General features: G+C 42.0%; 2 protein-coding genes across 5 annotated transcripts; both read right to left on the bottom strand.

The window, feature by feature from the left end:
- Window positions 1–5,034: 5,034 nt before the first annotated feature.
- cdkn1a (cyclin-dependent kinase inhibitor 1A) lies at window positions 5,035–10,621 on the bottom strand. 4 transcript variants are annotated; one of them, XM_021569330.2, is made up of 3 exons: window positions 10,547–10,621; window positions 6,561–7,009; window positions 5,035–6,397 (listed from the first exon to the last, which is right to left on the bottom strand). In XM_021569330.2, the coding sequence occupies exons 1-3, from the start codon at window positions 10,615–10,617 to the stop codon at window positions 6,342–6,344; spliced, it is 576 nt and encodes a 191-aa protein (XP_021425005.2). In that variant the 5' UTR covers window positions 10,618–10,621; the 3' UTR covers window positions 5,035–6,341. The 4 variants fall into 4 exon arrangements, with proteins under 4 accessions (XP_021425005.2, XP_021425006.2, XP_021425007.2 ...); XM_021569331.2 differs by lacking the exon at window positions 10,547–10,621 and adding an exon at window positions 9,341–9,709; XM_021569332.2 differs by lacking the exon at window positions 10,547–10,621 and adding an exon at window positions 7,439–7,948.
- Window positions 10,622–13,213: 2,592 nt separating this feature from the next.
- srsf3b (serine and arginine rich splicing factor 3b) lies at window positions 13,214–18,096 on the bottom strand. The gene is made up of 7 exons (XM_021569327.2): window positions 17,936–18,096; window positions 17,119–17,183; window positions 16,673–16,883; window positions 16,116–16,256; window positions 14,358–14,396; window positions 14,000–14,086; window positions 13,214–13,815 (listed from the first exon to the last, which is right to left on the bottom strand). The coding sequence occupies exons 2-7, from the start codon at window positions 17,123–17,125 to the stop codon at window positions 13,788–13,790; spliced, it is 513 nt and encodes a 170-aa protein (XP_021425002.1). The 5' UTR covers window positions 17,126–17,183; window positions 17,936–18,096; the 3' UTR covers window positions 13,214–13,787.
- Window positions 18,097–18,798: the final 702 nt, after the last annotated feature.

Genomic DNA, 18,798 nt, shown 5'->3' with positions numbered 1-18,798 from the left:
ACGCAACGTTAACTATTCATGAAAATCGCAAATGAAATGAAATAAATATGCTAGCTCTCAAGCTTAGCCTTTTGTTAACAACACTGTCATCTCAGATTTTCAAAATATGCTTCTCAACCATTGCAAAACAAGCATTTGTGTAACAGTATTGATGGCTAACGTAGCATTTAGCATTAGCATTCAGCTGGCAACATTTACACAAAAAAACAGAAAAGCATTCAAAAAAATCATTTACCTTTGAAGAACTTCAGATGTTTTCAATGAGGAGACTCTCAGATAGCAAATGTTCAGTTTTTCCTGAAAGATTATTTGTTTAGGACAAATCGCTCCGTTTTCTGCGTCACGTTTAGCTATGAAAAAACCCCTGTATCCAGGATTGTGTAAATCTATCAGCAAGCTCATTAGCATAACACAACGTTAACTATTTATGAAAATCGCAAATGAAATGAAATAAATATGCCATCTCTCAAGCTTAGCCTTTTGTAAACAACACTGTCATCTCAGATTTTCAAAATATGCTTCTCAACCATAGGAAAACAATAATTTGTGTAAAAGTAGCTAGCTAGAGTTAGCATTTCGCGTTAGCATTTAGCGTTAGCCAAAAAAACAAAATGTGGAAAAAGTCAAGGGGTCTGAATAGTTTCCGAATGCACTTTGCAAATGACCATACAAAAAAGGAGTAATGGAGAGCAATGTACATACAATATGGCGAACTTACCGAAATAAGGAACTTGTGGTAAGTGCATGGGTGCAGCTTATGCACCTCCACAAGAAAAAAAACAACAACATCCTAATCAATTGTAGACTATTTATTTACCTCTAGAGAGATCATTAAAATAAATTAATGGTATTTTTGTATTGATAGCATTGATAGCTGGTTGAACTCCAGGTGTCATTAAAAAAAAGTACCCCCCTCACATGACCGTCCTATTGTGCTGTAAAATAATTTGCGCACCCTCCCGCCTCGTAAAATTAACTACACAAATAATTATTACCACCATAAATGAAAGCTGTAGCAACCCTGTTTATAAACGTGGATATCGAAGTCAACACTTCAGCATGGTTTTGTAGCACATTCGAAGCCACACAGGGCTACCGGGCCAGAAGCTTGAGGGTGCGCCGACCACAATGGACGAGTTTACTTTCCCTGCCTGCCACATTACACTACTATCATAGCTGGCTGCAGACAATGATCAGTTGTGGAAAAGCAGATATTCAACATTTGTATGCTATTTTTATAATTAAATAAAAATATATTCAACGAATTTTCCACCAACAGGTTTCTGTGCCAATGCACCGCACACAACCAATAAGCAATGCATAACTGCTTACCGATTCACAACTTCGAGCGTATATCATCATGGTTTGAGTTGTCAACACCACAATCAAGTAGAGTATGTCAATCTTGACGAACAGAAAATACATCCCTCCATATTCCATATCGAAGGCCTGGTTTGACAATCTCCGAATGTCATTACATTTTTCAGTATTTTGTAACAGATACCATTAATCGAATGGCTGTTGCGCAGTTTGGATGCTGGAATTATACTGAACAAAAATATACATTGTGACTAGTTGTGTTTATGCCACACGGTAGACCATTCCATTCTTGTGGGCAGGCTAAGGAGTATTGGTGTCTCTGAGGGGTCTTTGGCCTGGTTTGCTAACTACCTCTCAAAGAGTGCAGTGTATAAAGTCAGAACATCTGCTGTCTCAGCCACTGCCTGTTACCAAGGGTATACCACAATGGCTTGATCCTAGGCCCCACTCTCTTCACAATTTACATCAACAACATAGCTCAGGCAGTAGGAAGCTCTCTCATCCATTTATATGCAGATTATACAGTCGTATACTCAGTTGGCCCCTCCCCAGATTTTGTGTTAAACGCTCTACAACAAAGCTTTCTTAGTGTCCAACAAGCTTTCTCTACCATTAACCTTGTTCTGAACACCTCCAAAACAAAGGTCATGTGGTTTGGTAAGAAGAGCTTGAATAGTCACCTCATATAAGTACTTGAGAGTATGGCTAGACGGTACACTGCCCTTCTCTCCCTCCTCTTTCACCCCAGCTGCCAAACTAACCCTGATTCAGATGACCATCCTACACATGCTAGATTATGGAGACATAATTTATAGATCGGCAGGTAAGGGTGCTCTCGAGCGGCTAGATGTCCTTTACCATTCGGCCATCGGATTTGCCACCAATGCTTCTTATAGGACACATCTCTGCACTCTATACACTTGTGCAAAACTGGTAATCTCTGTATACCCGTCGCAAGACCCACTGGTTGATGCTTATTTATAAAACCCTCCTAGGCCTCACTCCCCCCTATCTGAGATACCTACTGCAGCCCTCATCCTCCACATACAACACCCGTTCTGCCAGTCACATTCTGTTAAAGGTCCCCAAAGCACAAACATCCGTGGGTAGCTCATCTTTTCATTTTGCTGCAGCTAGTGACTGGAACAAGCTGCAACAAGCTGCAACAAACACTCAAACTGGACAGTTTCATCTCAATCTCTTCATTCAAAGACTCAATCATGGACACTCTTACTGACAGTTGTGGCTGCTTTGCGTGATGTATTGTTGTCTCTACCTTCTTGCCCTTTGTGCTGTTATCTCTGCCCAATACTGTTTGTACCCTGTTTTGTGCTGCTACCATGTTGTTTTCACGTTGTGTTGCTGCCATGCTATCGTCTTAGGTCTTTATGTAGTGTTGTGTTGTCTCTCGTCTTGATGTGTGTTTTGTTCTATATTTTAAAATCCCAGCCTGTCCCTGCAGAAGGCCTTTTGGTAGGCCGTCACTGTAAATAATAATTTGTTCTTAACTGACTTGCCTAGTTATTAAAAGTTAAATAAAAGGTTGTAGAAACATCAAGGATGATCAATGAAAACCTGTTTTCGCCTAAAAACCTGTTTTCGCTTTGTCATTGATGAGGGAAAACACTTAAAAAATAAAAATACATTTTTAGAATAAGGCTGTAACGTAACAAAATGTGGAAAAAGTCAAGGGGTCTGAATACTTTCCAATTGCACTGTATGTATTTATTGTCAATTAACCAATTACACATATCTACTTTGTTTTACAATAAATAAGAATGTCTTAGTTGTAGCTATGAAAACACTATGTAAGCCTGTGCACCAACATCTATAAAAATAGGTGCACTTTTGGGGTAATGTATGCTGATATTTGCATAGCAGTGCATAAGGTGCTGTGAACATTAAGCAAAGCTATTAGGTAAGTTCAGAATGTTGCCATACAGTGATGTTGTCTAACCACCATTCAAATTACCCATAGCAGCATGATCAGCCATCATAACAATAAATAACCGTTATGCACCAATAGCTTACAGTTTGAGGCAGATAAAAACTTCAAATAGAATAGAGGCTGTAGAACAGTCAAAAATAGCTATGTTTTTGAGGACACAATTTCTCTCTGTTTAGATTCAAATACCACACAGGCACTTGTACCTGCTGTTGGCTACATGAAAAAAATGTTGTGCAATACTGCAAGAAAACTTTAAATGTTTCACTGCTTAACAGTGATATTAACATCAAGATATAGCTGATACTTACAGTGAGGGGAAAAAAGTATTTGATCCCCTGCTGATTTTGTACGTTTGCCCACTGACAAAGAAATGATCAGTCTATAATTTTAATGGTAGGTTTATTTGAACAGTGAGAGACAGAACAACAAAAATCAAGAAAAACACATGTCAAAAATGTTATAAATGTATTTGCATTTTAATGAGGGAAATAAGTATTTGATACCCTCCGCAAAACATGACTTAGTACTTGGTGGCAAAACCCTTGTTTGCAATCACAGAGGTTAGACGTTTCTTGTAGTTGGCCACCAGATTTGCACACATCTCAGGAGGGATTTTGTCCCACTCCTCTTTGCAGATCTTCTCCAAGTCATTAAGGTTTCGAGGCTGATGTTTGGCAACTCGAACCTTCAGCTCCCTCCACAGATTTTCTATGGGATTAAGGTCTGGAGACTGGCTAGGCCACTCCAGGACCTTAATGTGCTTCTTCTTGAGGAACTCCTTTGTTGCCTTGGCCGTGTGTTTTGGGTCATTGTCATGCTGGAATACCCATCCACGACCCATTTTCAATGCCCTGGCTGAGGGAAGGATGTTCTCCCCCAAGATTTGACGGTACATGGCCTGTCCATCGTCCCTTTGATGTGGTGAAGTTGTCCTGTCCCCTTAGCAGAAAAATATGTTTTTTTTCACCTCCATGTTTGATGGTGGCGATGGTGTTCTTGGGGTCATAGGCAGCATTCCTCCTCCTCCAAACACAGCAAGTTGAGTTGATGCCAAATAGCTCAATTTTGGTCTCATCTGACTACAACACCTTCACCTAGTTGTCCTCTGAATCATTCAGATGTTCATTGGCAAACTTCAGACGTGCATGTATATGTGCTTTCTTGAGCAGGGGGACCTTGCAGAAACTCCTTCACGGTGTAGTGTGTTACCAATTGTTTTATTGGGTGACTATGGTCCCAGCTGCCTTGAGATCATTGACAAGATCCTCCCGTGTAGTTCTAGGCTGATTCCTCACCGTTCTCATGATCATTGCAAATCCACGAGGTGAGATCTTGCATGGAGCCCCGGGCCGAGGGAGATTGACAGTTCTTTTGTGTTTCTTCCATTTGCGAAAACTCGCACCAACTGTTGTCACCTTCTCACCAAGCTGCTTGGCGATGGTCTTGTAGCCCATTCCAGCCTTGTGTAGGTCTACAATCTTGTCCCTGACATCCTTGGAGAGCTCTTTGGTCTTGGCCATGGTGGAGAGTTTGGAATCTGATTGATTGATTGCTTCTGTGGACAGGTGTCTTTTATACAGGTAACAAACTGAGATTAGGAGCACTCCCTTTAAGAGTGTGCTCCTAATCTCAGCTCGTTACCTGTATAAAAGACACCTGGGAGCCAGAAATCTTTCTGATTGAGAGGGTGTCAAATACTTATTTCCCTCATTAAAATGCAAATCAATTCATAACATTTTTGACATGCGTTTTTCTGGATTTTTTTGTTGTTATGCTGTCTCTCACTGTTCAAATAAACCTACCATTAAAATTATAGACTGATCATTTCTTTGTCAGTGGGCAAACGAACAAAATCAGTAGGGGATCAAATTTCCCCCTCACTGTATCTAAGGAAACGTGAATGTCTGGCTTTGTGTTCAGATGCTAAATAGACTTTGTAAAAATACTTGAAAAGCTTGAAAGAACATAGCAGAGGTCCCTATCAACAAATTCCCAAGAGTATTATAGCAAGAAGCCCTAGTTAGGTAGAAAGGGGGACATTGGGTGGCAGGTAGCCTAGTGTTTAGAGCATTGGACAAGTAACCGGAAGTTTGCAAGATCAAAACCCCGAGCTGACAAGGTAAAAATCTGTAATTCTGCCCCTGAACAAGGCAGTTTTAACCCAATGTTCCTAACCGTCATTGAAAATAAGAATTTGTTCTTAAATAAAAAGGTGAGAAAAAAAAAAGAGTGCCATTTCTATACAGGAGTTTGCATAATTTTATGCAGAGCAGTACCCTTCAAGTAGATTCCTATGAGTACATGTTGAGACACATATTTAAATTGTGAAATCTCATGTACAACAACACATACATTGGAAAGGAAGTGCTTGCAAATGACAGACAATAACATGATTCCTGGCCCTCTTCATGAGAGACACATCATAATGAAAAAAACATCAATCCATACATTTGGATATTTGAACTGGGAAGACTGTTGAAGACTATTGTGTTGTTGCGGTCATTTTTTACAAGCGTCCTCTCAATGTGACACCATATTACAGTAGATTCAAACTCAGCACCGTAAACAGTATGGTTTCAGAATTTCAACATGTCATCAAAACAAGACGATTTATGCGTAGACCCAGAGGCATGGTTTCGATTGGTCTATATCAGTGCTGTGGAATGCAGGACCTTAACTGTCCAGACTTAGATGTTCAAGTCTTCCTTACACTAAACGGTCATAAAGGTGCAGAGGATGTTCTTTCATGACTCACAAATGGTCATGGATGCACCATTAGAATGTCCCTCCCTTACCACAGGGAGAACACAAGCCCCCTTACATTGAAATCAATTGTACATCGGTTAACCTACATGGATAAAAAAATAAAACAGTATGCATCGGTAATGGATGCAATAAAATAGGTTGTTTCATTTTTCACTGTGTTTGTTTAGAGGATTGGTTATGTATTCCTCCTGGTAAGTGTACTGTATGTACTCAGTCTATTCAGCGTGTGGGTTCCTGAGAGAAGTAGTGCTTGCTGTGATTTTGTCCGACTGTTGGCTCCCTGGCAGCTGTGACTGTGTCTCTGAAATCACCGGCCTGACTTAAGCGACGTACCCACCACTCTCTTCTTGGCTTGGTAGAAATCTGCAGACACCAATAGATGTTTTATTAGCATTGGACTCGGTGTTCAAAACTTAATTGAAGTAAACCAGCAGTTCAACCCTAACAACTTATAAACCCTCCCCAAAAAATATCCCCTACCCAAAAAACATCAACCTACATCCACCCACCACACCAATCCTTCTACCTGTGAGGTTGGTCTGTTTCCTCTTCAGTTTGTTCTCGTTCTTGTCTTGCGGTTTCTCCAGGTTCTGGAGGTTGGCTCTGTACTTCTCAGGGGTGCAAGGGATGTTTTCCTTGCCACGGTGCCATGGCCCCGCCCTGACCCTCCCTGTGGATGCTGCCGGCCCTCTGATCTTCTGTGCCTCCCCCTGACTCAACAGGTAGGGCAGGTAGAGGAGAGGCACCTTGGTGCCCGGTACCTCTTCCCACTGGAAGTCTCCCCCAGCCAGAGGCTTATCTGACAGGAAGTCGAAGCCCCAGCGGCGACAGGCGTCCTCCAGGTCTCTGCGCAGGGTGTCCTGGTACTCCTGCTGCAGCTGCTCACGGTCAACTGGGCCAAACAGGTTCTGCCTGGCAGGACTTTTCCCCAGAGAGCTCAGGATGTGCTTACGACTGGCCATGGTTGTTCTGGTTCTAGATTGCAGGGGACACAGGGAGAGGATAGCATGGTTAGTTGACTGGGCACATAGAGCACAGCAAGAGGATAGTAGTCTGAGCCGCTGTCCAGGAAACAGTGACGTCATCAGTAAGATCATGTGAAAAGAAGTCATATCAAATGTATACACCGGATGTACTTTGAGTATGTCACACTATTGAGTCCCCTTCTTGAGTCTTCTACAGAATAGCAAAACTATCTAAAAGCACTAAAGTGGTAAAAAAAATAATATATATGATCTTAATCACCCTATCACCAAAAAACATCAAACCGAAACAAATTAGTAAATGGCATCCTATAATTTGATATTCCAATATAATTTAAAAACCAACTATCAAACCATAATCACTTAAACAATACTAAATGTAACAAGTTGTATAGCCTACCACAACCAATAAAGTACTTACCATTTATGCACAAGTAAACCTCTCTCAAAATCTTAATTGTAACTTACTTCATATGTGTAACAGAGGAACTGGACTGTGTATTGAGAACGCTGCAGTTGTATTTAACAGCCATCAGACAGTGATTCACAAAGCCTTCCTACTTTCCTGATCTAGTACATGTCTGGACAAAGCTCTATGGACATGTAGAGACAAGTCCTGAACATCAACCCTTATGACTGTAGTACAGTAACTACTAGGCACCAGTGTTCATCCATAATTTAAGAAAAACATATTTCATGTAATTACATAAGTAGTCTGAATGTACCACTACTATCAACTGACACTATTGTCATGTTTCACAATTTTCTATCTATTTCCCTGTCAGACAATGGTTAAATAGGGGTTCAGGTGTGTTGAGTGTCAAATCCCAGGCCTCATATTCTTGCTCTATGACCACAGAGCACTCTCATGGTAAAGAACCTTCCCTTGCAATAACAAAGTTTACCCTAAGGGAAGCAGAGGCTTCTATTACTCCCTTAGGAGATAATTACGCAAGCTATATTTATGTAACTGTAAGCTAAATGTATACATTTTTGACAAGGAACCACATTCTTTACCATTCATTGCCATGCAAGAAAAATCAGTTATATTATAATTTTTACACATATAGAGTTGCAAATGTATTATTTCCTTGAAGTGCATAAGTAGGAGGTGGGGGAAGATGGGATTCCGTTTACTAAATTGTAGGAGATATCCAGGATGGGGCCCTTTGAGACATGCAGGGGGAACTTTGCCAGATCAAACTGGAAGTTATTTACACAAAATTCCACTCAAAGCAAACTCAACCACATCCCACAACATCCTCATGAGTTGGACTTTCTCATTCTCATTCTCACGTTCTCATTTTGTTTTTAAAAAACCTGGGAGAGAAAATCATATCCCAAGGAGCTCCAAACGGCTGTGAATTTATCTACTCTAGCCTACTTCTCCGTGTCTCTCTTTCCCTGTCTGTCTGCTGAGAGAAATCACCTGACAGGGTGGGCAGTCACACATGGGCAAGGCTGCAGAACAGACTGGCCTGAAGTCATTACATGAGACATGTCTGAGAATTTGAAGGCATGCCCCATGACTAAGACATCAGTATAGTTAGAAGTTACATTACAAATCATATTTAAGGCCTCAACCTGTTTTTACATAACTAGACTCTGAGGGAGACATTAAAATCCCTGTATTAGCCATTATCACATTACTGGGTATTTCTGTTATAAGTACTCAAAAATAACCTTTTCAAAATGTTAACTTATGTGAAGTGAACATATCAAACTGAGAGTTGAGTATGGGGTCGATGTGGGTCTAATCTTACAGTATCTTCATGATACCATGGCTGATGTCATTCAAAACAATACAACCCGAGTTAACTAGCTACAGTAAACGAATAGTCTACAAAAAATATATATATTGGAGAAACCCTTATTTCCTCTTTCCACTCAAAGAGCTCTCCATTGACATCACTGAAAGGGGCGGATTCGAGTAAGTGGCGGGAGAAATACAGCAGACGCACATGACTTCAGAACCTGCCCACTTACTACTACACCCCACGTGAATCTGAAAATCGTTTGAACCGGTAACTGAGGAAATCAATACACACGGTTTCCAGTGGACAGATGTTGTTGACCCAGTGAAAAATGACAAAAATGTATGACTAATAAGCAAATACATTGTATCATTGACAAAAACGTATCTTATCAAACCATAGCCACCAACAGCAAGGTTAACTGTGAGGATGATTACAACTTGCCTTCGTTCAGTTGTATGAAATAATACATTTCCATCGGTCTATAGCCTACACATCGACAGGCCTTTACATTTTACATACATTTACATAAAACATAGCATGCATAGATATTTTAAGATTTTACTTACATTTAAACTAGCCTAATGTAAACGTCAGGCAAAGGTCCCGTTTTAGGTTTATGCGGGTTACTCTTTGAAGATCAAATTAAACAAACGACGTTAGCCAACGTTAAGTAAACTTTTTCTTAGCATACCAATTTTCTCAAAACGAAATCCTTGTGACACAACTAAATAAACTCAAACCCTCACTGAGGGCTGCTTCTCTTTGCTCGATACCTTTCTCAGTGTTCTAGTGATGCAGAAGTGGGGTTTTATAGTAGAGAACGATAGAGGCCTCTAGTGGCCAAATGGCAATTTTAACATCGGCAGCACCTTCCCCCATGCTTCAGCCATTTTAAAGTAGTCAAAGGCTGCGGTTCAGACTTATGAAAGACACACCCTCGTCCACTTTATTTATTTAATTTAACTAGGCAAGTCAGTTAAGAACAAATTCTTATTTACAATGACGGCCTACAAAAAGGCCTCCTGCGGGACTGGGCTGGGATTAAAATATAAATATAGGACAAAAGAGGCAACACAACACTACATAAAGAGAGACCTAAGACAACATAGCAAGGCAGCAACACAACATTACAATAACATGGTAGCGGCACAAAACATTGTACAAACATTATTGGGCACATACAACAGCACAAAGGGCAAGAAGGTAGAGACAACAATTCATCACGCAAAGCAGCCACAACTGTCAGTAAGAGTGTCCATGATTGAGTCTTTGAATGAAGAGATTGAGATGAAACTGTCCAGTTTTTATGCCCTTGGGGGAATCCCCTTCACCATCTTGGCGGGCGGTTCAAATGATGAGACAAGCATGGTAAATTTGCAACGTAAGCCGCTAATTTGCAATCTTTAGTCGAATTTGTGAGTGTACTGTACAATTATGTTCACTTCGGGGCCTGAAACTCCCCATAATTCAATTCGCGACGATTGTACAACCGCTAAGAAAAGTCAATGTCAACATACAAGTGTAAGTAAAAACGAATGTAAATAAATTAGAAATCTGCTACCAATGCACATTACGGCACAAACACGTCTCGTAAAAGTAATGATGTTTTTGTTTGGTTAGCTTTTGGAAATTGTATAAATAAAACATGTTCCAGCTAGGCAGGCTAACGTTATTTAGCTAGCTATCATACAGTGGGCGAATATTAATAATGATATATTTAATGTAAGTAGACATGCAATCATAATTGACTGTAGCGCATATAAAGCACTCACACGCTACCGGTGGCTGAAAACACAATCATCGCGTTGAACGATTGACGAATTTCTGGGAATGGGCGGTCCATTTAAAAATCTGTCCTTCCGTCCTTTTTTTAAATATTTATTTTTATTTTTTTAATGTTTTTTATTAATAACAAATCAATACATAAAACACATGAGGGAACACAAGCATACATAGATGACAAACAATAGACAATCGAGCTAGGGGGTACAATATCACATTACAATTACACAAGGACCTTAAGGGACATGCATATACTTACAATTCTAACAGCTTCTTTTGTTAGTAGAGCATTTAACCGTCTTAAAATACAGTTCAATTTATTTTTGTAGGGTACGAAAATGTGGTTTTCTGTTTGTAAATTTACATTTGTGTATATGAAATTTGGCCAAAAGAATAATGAAATGAATTATATAAAAATGATTCCGCTTATTTCTATTGTATGTAAAGAATTCAAACAGTACATCTCTCCACAATAGTGTAAAATCTTCATAAATGTGTTTGATGCCATTCCATTCGCGCCGTGTCAGCCGTTATTATGAGCCGTCCTCCTCTTAGCTGCCTCCATTGACAGAGAGGTCCATCTGTAACGGCTGTCGTCGGTGGAAGAAGGTGAGGACCAAGGTGCAGCGTGGTAAGTGTTCATGATTTTTAGTAATAATCAAAACTGATCACTGAATAACAAATCAACAAAGAAACAACCAGACCCCCCCCCCCCCCCCCCCAAAGGTGCGGACTCCGGCCGCTAAACCTGAACCTATAGGGGAGGGTCTGGGTGGGCGTCTGTCCGCGGTGGAGGCTCTGGCGCGGGACGTGGACCCCACTTCACCATAGTTTTTCTCTGCCTCTTTATTCACCTCCGTGGCCTCTTAAGAGAGGCGACCCTCGCCACCGACCTCGGACTGGGGACCCTAGCCACGGGTCCTGAATGGACGGGAGATTCTGGCAGCACCAGATGGACAGGAGACTCCGGCAGCTCCGTAGTGAAGGTAGATTCTGGCATCGCTGGCATGACAGGCGATTCTGGCAGCTCCTGGCTGACTGACGGCTCTGGCAGCTCCTGGCTGACCGGCGGCTCTGGCAGCTCCTGGCTGACCGGCGGCTCTGGCAGCTCCTGGCTGACCGGCGGCTCTGGCAGCTCCTGACTGGCGGGCGGCTCTGGAAGCTCCTGAGTGGCGGGCGGCTCTGGCAGCTCCTGACTGGCGGGCGACTCTGGCAGCTCCTGACTGGCGGGCGACTCTGGCAGCTCAGGACAGACGGGAGACTCTGGCAGCTCAGGACAGACGGGAGACTCTTGGCATCTCAGGACAGATGGGATACTCTGGCAGCGCTGGGCAGGAGGAAGGCTCTGGCAGCGCTGGACAGGCAGGAGCACCTGTAGGGAGGAGATGGAGAGACAGCCTGGTGCGGGGGGCTGCCACCGGAGGGCTGGTGCGTGGAGGCGGCACCAGATAGACCAGACCTTGGAGGCGCACTGGAGGTCTCAAGTACCGAGCCTGCCCAACCCTACCTGGCTGAATGCGCCCCGTAGCCAGGCCAGTGCGGCGAGGTGGAATAGCCCGCACTGGGCTGTGCTGGCGAACCGGGGACACCATGCGTAGGGCTGGTGCCATGTATACCGGCCCGAGGAGACGCACTGGAGACCAGATGCAGTTCTATCCATTTTGTTATGGGGTTTTGTACTGTGTATTTACAGTAAACTGTATTCTCAACATAGTTCATTCTAATATGCAGTATATGAATGGTGTGTTTAGACGGTATGTGAATAGACAAGGTGTATATAGCAGTAGTTATATAGGATGAGCCATGACTAGAATACAGCATTAAGAACACCTTCCTATTGAGTTGCGCACCCCCCCCCTAACAGCCTCAATCGGGGAATGGACTCTACAAGGTATCTAGTGTTCCACAGGGATACTGGCCCATGTTGACACCAATGCTTCCCACAGCTGTCAAGTTGGTTAGATGTCCTTTGGGTGGTGGACCATTCTTGATACACAGAGGAAACTGTTGAGCGTGAAAAACCCATCAGCGTTGCAGTTCTTGACACACAAACTAGTGCGCCTGGAACCTAATACCATACCCTGTTCAAAGGCCCTTAAATCTGGTCTTGCCCATTTACCCTCTAAATGACACACAAGCAATCCTCGTCTCAAGGCTTAAAATATATATATTTTACCTGTCTCCACCCCTTCATCTACACCGTTTGAAGTGGACTTTACAACTGACATCAATAAGGGATCATAGCGTTCACCATTATTCACCTGGTCAGTATTTCATGGAAAGAGCATGTTTTGTACAATCAGTGTATGTGCAACTAGAGGCCATAAAGGTGAGCTGTTAAGAGCATAAATGTATGCAATACAACAGTAACCTATTGTGGTGCATACAAAGAGCAACGGTTGTTCTAACGATGTTTGCTCAATCGTTTCATGTTTTCAGACCTCAAATTAAGGTTCACATAGCACATCAAATATACAGTAAGCACTGCCTAATGTCATGATGATGCTCAGCATTTCCCATTGATTTGTGATTGAGTAGTAGTCAGCGTTTTTCTTCTCTCTAGTTGCTTCAGGATGTCAACATGAGACCGACCACCTTTGAGTTCTGTTTCATATTTTAGAATGAATCATTAATGAAAAAACTGCCACACCAAGAAATGTAAGAAGCCTTTTTACAACTAGTTTAATTCAGAGAACATAAGTAGTACAAATATCAAGGAAAAGAAAAACAGTGGGCTATTGTAGACAAAATAAGGGTGCCGTTATTTGCAAAGACAAACCTTTACCAACAGGAACTGGAAGAATAGTGGAAGTCCTAGAGGTCGATAGAAAACATATCGGTATATTAACCGACAATAGGATAGCTGACCATAGCCTTCCACCACATCCAGACACACTAATCTTGCAGACATGGAACATGACTTGAGCACTAGACTATTTAGAATGGTGTGTTTCTGTGAGCTGGTACTCATGGACAAATAGAGAACGCTTATAATGATTGATGAAATGGAATACTGCTTGGGGACAACTACGGTATGTCTTGGCATTAACAGGACTAACAACCATTTTAGTCATGCGTTACACCTGCATACCAACTTATTTACAAAATACAGAGGAATTGGATACCTTACATGTCACAGAGAAGCAAAAATGAAACCGCTAAAATATCCGTAAAAAAAAAAGAAAGTTCATTCATCTTCTTTGCCGTCAAACTCGACTGCCATGCATTTCCTTACTTTCTCTCCGTAGACCTGGAGCGGCTGCGAGGGGAAAAATAGTTAAGCGAGAATGTTAATATAAACTTCCCCTGGAGCATTCATGCACTCCCTCAGAAAGATGTTACACCATTGGCCTGTTAGTGTTCCTTAGAAGCCACAACTAAAGTGGTTTCACTGTTGCTAAGATAAGAAATTCTTGCTGTCTGTTAAAACCCCCCCTGCTTACCTCCTTGATCGGGAAAATGATCTTGAGGGTTTGTGGTTCCTGTCCCGGGACAAAGATCTCTCCCTCTTCCTGTCTCTGGAGAGAGACCTGCATACAGAAGGAAAAAGAGAATGAACCAAATCAACCTGAATTTTACAGAGGCCCCTGTTGACAATGACAAGAGGATCTAATCATTGACAAGTTTGGAAAGCTGTGCTGGGGTGTGGTGTGTTAAGAGATCAAATACTTGTCAGAACCATACACAAGGTTCAAAATTGGGTCCCTCAGTCCATGCTTCCATGAAAAATAATCTGCCGTAATCTTACTTGCCCACAGTACGGCTGTTAACTTTTACAATCTCTTATGGCTGTCAACATACCTGCTTCGGCTGCGGCTGAAGCTCCTCCTACGTGGGGATCTGGGGAGGGGGGAATAAGAGGATGTTAAAAGCAGAGCATGATACATTGGTGGCCCATTGATTCCAAACCCATCCAACCCCCAAATTACCCTGAAGTAAACCCTACAGTCCCAGTCCCCACCAAAAACTGCCCCTCTGGGGGAACCAAGTTAATGTCTATTACACCCCCCCCCCCCCCCCAAAGGGATGGGAATGGGTGACTGCAGATAAGGCATTTGTAATCTGAAATTCAGTCATCGCCTCCCATAAAAGGCCATGGTTAGTTAATACTGCCAGCTGAGTGAATGACAAAAAAATGCTTCGGAAAGAGAAGTGCAATTATACCAAATGGGAAGGGGTAAGAAAATGGAGGGTTGTAACATAATTAATGGTCAAAAATTGGGTAAGAATGCTCTCAATGCTGCAGTAAATTCAAGGCTACATATTGAGCACAAGTGCAAAGCACACACAAGATGGGACCACTGCGACCTAAACCAGGGAAAGCACTGATCAGAAAAGCTCCTTTGAACAATTAGAAAGACCTTCACAGATTAATAATTAATGTTTCTCAAAAATGTCCATTCCCCTTTAAATCAACGGATTACAGTAATGAGGGAGAAATATCAATCCTGTTTGATTCAAATAAAAAAGGATAACCTTTTTTAAAGCAGCTTTCTCTTCACTTTTAAATTTGTAATCAGCAGTGTACTGTATGAAGCAGGTAAAACTTACTAGTCGTTTGGTTTTCAACAAGCTAGAAATGACGAAGGGGAGGTAGACTGTAGGCCGGGTAGGCAGATTTGGCTGAAAAGGACTGGCCAGATGCTGCGAGGTGATTAGTTGGCTGGTGGATGGGGGCTGGCTGTGGATTTTTCCTGCTTTTATTGGTTAGCCGAGGGCTGCTGCTGGTAGGTTGCAGTGTAGACATTTGGGGACGTAAAACGCTGATTGGTCGGGAATGTGAGGAGGGCCGCTGCCGATTGGGTTAAAGTTGGAGGAGGAAGAGGCTGAGAACTGCATGCGCAGGAACCAATGGGCTGGTGCAACCTGACGACTGGCCATGTGACACGACATCAGCCAAGCTGATTGGGGCACGCTGGTCAATGGTCACATGATGCTGAAAGAGGACTAGTTGACTGACTCAGAGGGTGGTGAGAAGAGGCATGGTGATGACTCTGTAACGGGGTTCATTTTTATTAATATAAATGGTCAATAAAAAAAGCAACCTCAAATTGTAACAAAAACAACCAACCTAGCATCATTAAGCTTCCCTCCCACCCGGTTCATAGTGAGGTACTGGTCTGAAATATGAATCACCTACTTCCAAAACACGTTCAGTGCTTCAGGTAACAGTGAAAAGCTTGCAAGCCAAATTTAGAGAAAATGTGGTAGAGAAAACGCAAATGTACTTATCACTTAAACTTGGCATACAAATCAGCACACTTAATTTCACACTGTACCCACCCCCTGGATCTAAAGTACCCCGGAAGTCATTAAACAATGATAATGAAGATGAAAACTGCATGCCTTCAGCACCACATTACACTAACCACTGTAGACTACCATGGAAAAGGGGTTATCAAACACTAAACTATCACTACGGTGCAGCGAAACAGGAGATGCAGTTTGGAAAGAGGACACGGGAACAAAACAAGTAGATTAACTAGTAAAAGGGACAGAAAGGGATTAGTAGTCTGTTGGGCATTGCTATCATAAAGCCCTGTATGGGAGATGAGTTACCTGCGCCTGGCGGGCGGGCTACCACGACGCCCACGATGGTCATCTCGAGGACGTCGGCTCCACGATGGAGGAGGACCCCGGTTGCGGGTGCGTTTCTCCCCATTGGACAGCTCCACTCGCACACGGGAACCACTTAATGTCCTGTGCAGAGCAATACAGTGTTACCGCAGAGCATGCTGTTAAATAGTCACCAAAACATTATGGCATGCATGGCCTTGTTTCACCCCCTTTCAGGAAGTTAAATGGAGGCAAGTGGCAACAAAAATGAATAGGCAGTCCTTCCAAATATCTCCAAGCAAACTAGGCTCTGTCATTAAGTTATTTTATACCAGAGTATAAAGCACATGTGGATCATTTGAATTCATATGGACAAACCAGAAAAGCTATTTCAAACAGTTCTGGAACACTCCTGAGATTATCTGCATTTATTTTGTCAAACTACCAAGTGTATTGGCATGCAAATGATGCAAGGAACAAAAACTTGAAAAATGACCTCGATTTCCTGATTCTATCATTCAGTTATTTTTACACCAGAGGAACTTGTTCTTAGGTTTTACCTTCCATCAAGTTCTCTCACTGCGTCGGTTGCATCCCTTGGATCTTCAAATTCCACAAAAGCAAAGCCTGGGGGGTTCCTAGCTACCCAGACACTGCGAAGTGGTCCATAATAGCCGAATGACCGCTCCAGCTCTGTCTTATTGCCATTGTTCCCCAGGTTTCCCACGTAGACCTTGCAGTCGAGAGGGCAATCTCGGTGCATGGCTGGATCTTTAAAAAATATTAAACAACATGTATGTTTTGCTTTCTAGGAATCATTATTCAAAAGGCAGCCTATCAGCAAATGTACTTAACCTTAAAGGCATGCACCTGTAAAAAGAACCTGGGGCTCAATTGCATTCAGATAGACGTGAACCAGAAAAGCTACTTCAAGCAGTTCTGGAACACACACCTCTAATTATGTGAATTGTATTGGCATGCAAGGAACAAAAATGTAAGTAATTACCTCCCATTTCAACAGGCCTCAATTTTCAAAACAAAAATTGATACTCCACAAACGTCAATGAGAAACTGAAAGAAGATTTGTCCATTTAGATTTTCATGTCTTACACATTTTCCACTCAACAACAATGTATATTCAAGTAGGCCAATAGTCTGTTCATAACACTTAGATAAAAATGGTCCTCCACATACAATTAAACCCACATTCAAACAGCCAGGTGTGTTTATAACAATCAAGCAGATGTGTATGATTATGGTTGAATTTGAGGTAGGCAACAATAGGGCATAAAGCCAGTGGTGTGGAAATGCATTGCACATGGAAATGCATTGCGGGATTTCTTATTACCGTGAAATCGCTAATTGGTTCTGCTATACTGCAATAACAAACTATAATAACAGGGTAAAACAACTAACTAACGTTAGTAAAACGACAATCACACCTCCAGCCTTTGTTCACATACATTACTACGCAAAATGGAAGAAGGGGCCTTGCTGAGATAACCATAACCCTCAACATTTGCTGGCTCCCTCCCCAGTCCCTGTACTGACTAGTTCACCATTTGCACATGCCATGGCTACGTGTGAGAGAGTACAATTGCAAATGAACTGCAACATAATCAGTTACTTGCTGCGATACAGTTGGGTCTAGCCATTTCAGCTACTCGTTAGCTAACGTTAGCTACCTGAGAAACAAATGGCTAACTAGGGCCAGCTAGCTAATATGAATACAAGAGAAAGTTCGAATACATATCAAAGAAACAATATTAACTGCTAAATAGAAATACGTGTCACATTTTGTATTATTTAGAGGGGTTATTTACCGTAACGTATTTTAAAACAAACACTGATAGTCGATTCGTTTCCTGTCCTTCGTCGAACCGCCTGTCTGTATCTGCAAGCTACAATAAAATGGAGACCGGAAATCTTTATGGATCGTGTGTACCATCTATCCGTCTTACGTAACAGACGGATATGACCTACTGATCAACTTTTTGACCTCAATCCCTCTGCCTCCCTTCACATTTTCTTTAATATCGTCTCTGGATATTGGGACGATGGGATATGTTGACTGACGGTATTGGTTCCACCCTGAGCTGTATGGGGTTTCCACTAGTTATCACAGCGTTTTAGTCTTTATTTAAGGTTAGGCATAATGTTAGTAGTTTGGTAAACGTTAAGGTTAGGTTTAAATTAACATTTTAAGAAGATCAATTGTAGAAATATGCAGGGTTTATGACTTTGTGGCTGTGGTAACTAGTGATTACCCCTGCATGGCCTTCTCCCCCATTGTTTCGTTCGCTTTCTCTGGTGAGATACATCCAGCCTCTTGCGAATTGAAGGACATTTACGAACCCAGAGAGACTAAATCAATTATTTTGCATTGCGGTAACCTCTCATGGTTCTTTATCAATAGTTGTTTAGTAGCTCGAAAATGTTGGAAACATTAACTTACTTGAACATGCTGTAGGTCATGTAACTGTTTGTTACATGCAATGTTTTGTGGACTCCACCTGACAGATGTTGCGCTCCGGTTTTGTGATGAAACCAAGTTGTTAAATTTATTCTGCCACTCTTCTTACTATTTCGGCCTTAGGCCTATACAGTGGGGCAAAAAAAGTATTTAGTCAGCCACCAATTGTGCAAGTTCTCCCACTTAAAAAGATGAGAGGCCTGTAATTTTCAT

The sequence above is a fragment of the Oncorhynchus mykiss genome, chromosome 17 (assembly GCF_013265735.2).
Source record: "Oncorhynchus mykiss isolate Arlee chromosome 17, USDA_OmykA_1.1, whole genome shotgun sequence".
Lineage (NCBI taxonomy): Eukaryota > Metazoa > Chordata > Actinopteri > Salmoniformes > Salmonidae > Oncorhynchus > Oncorhynchus mykiss.
This window is presented reverse-complemented; position numbering and strand designations above follow the sequence as displayed.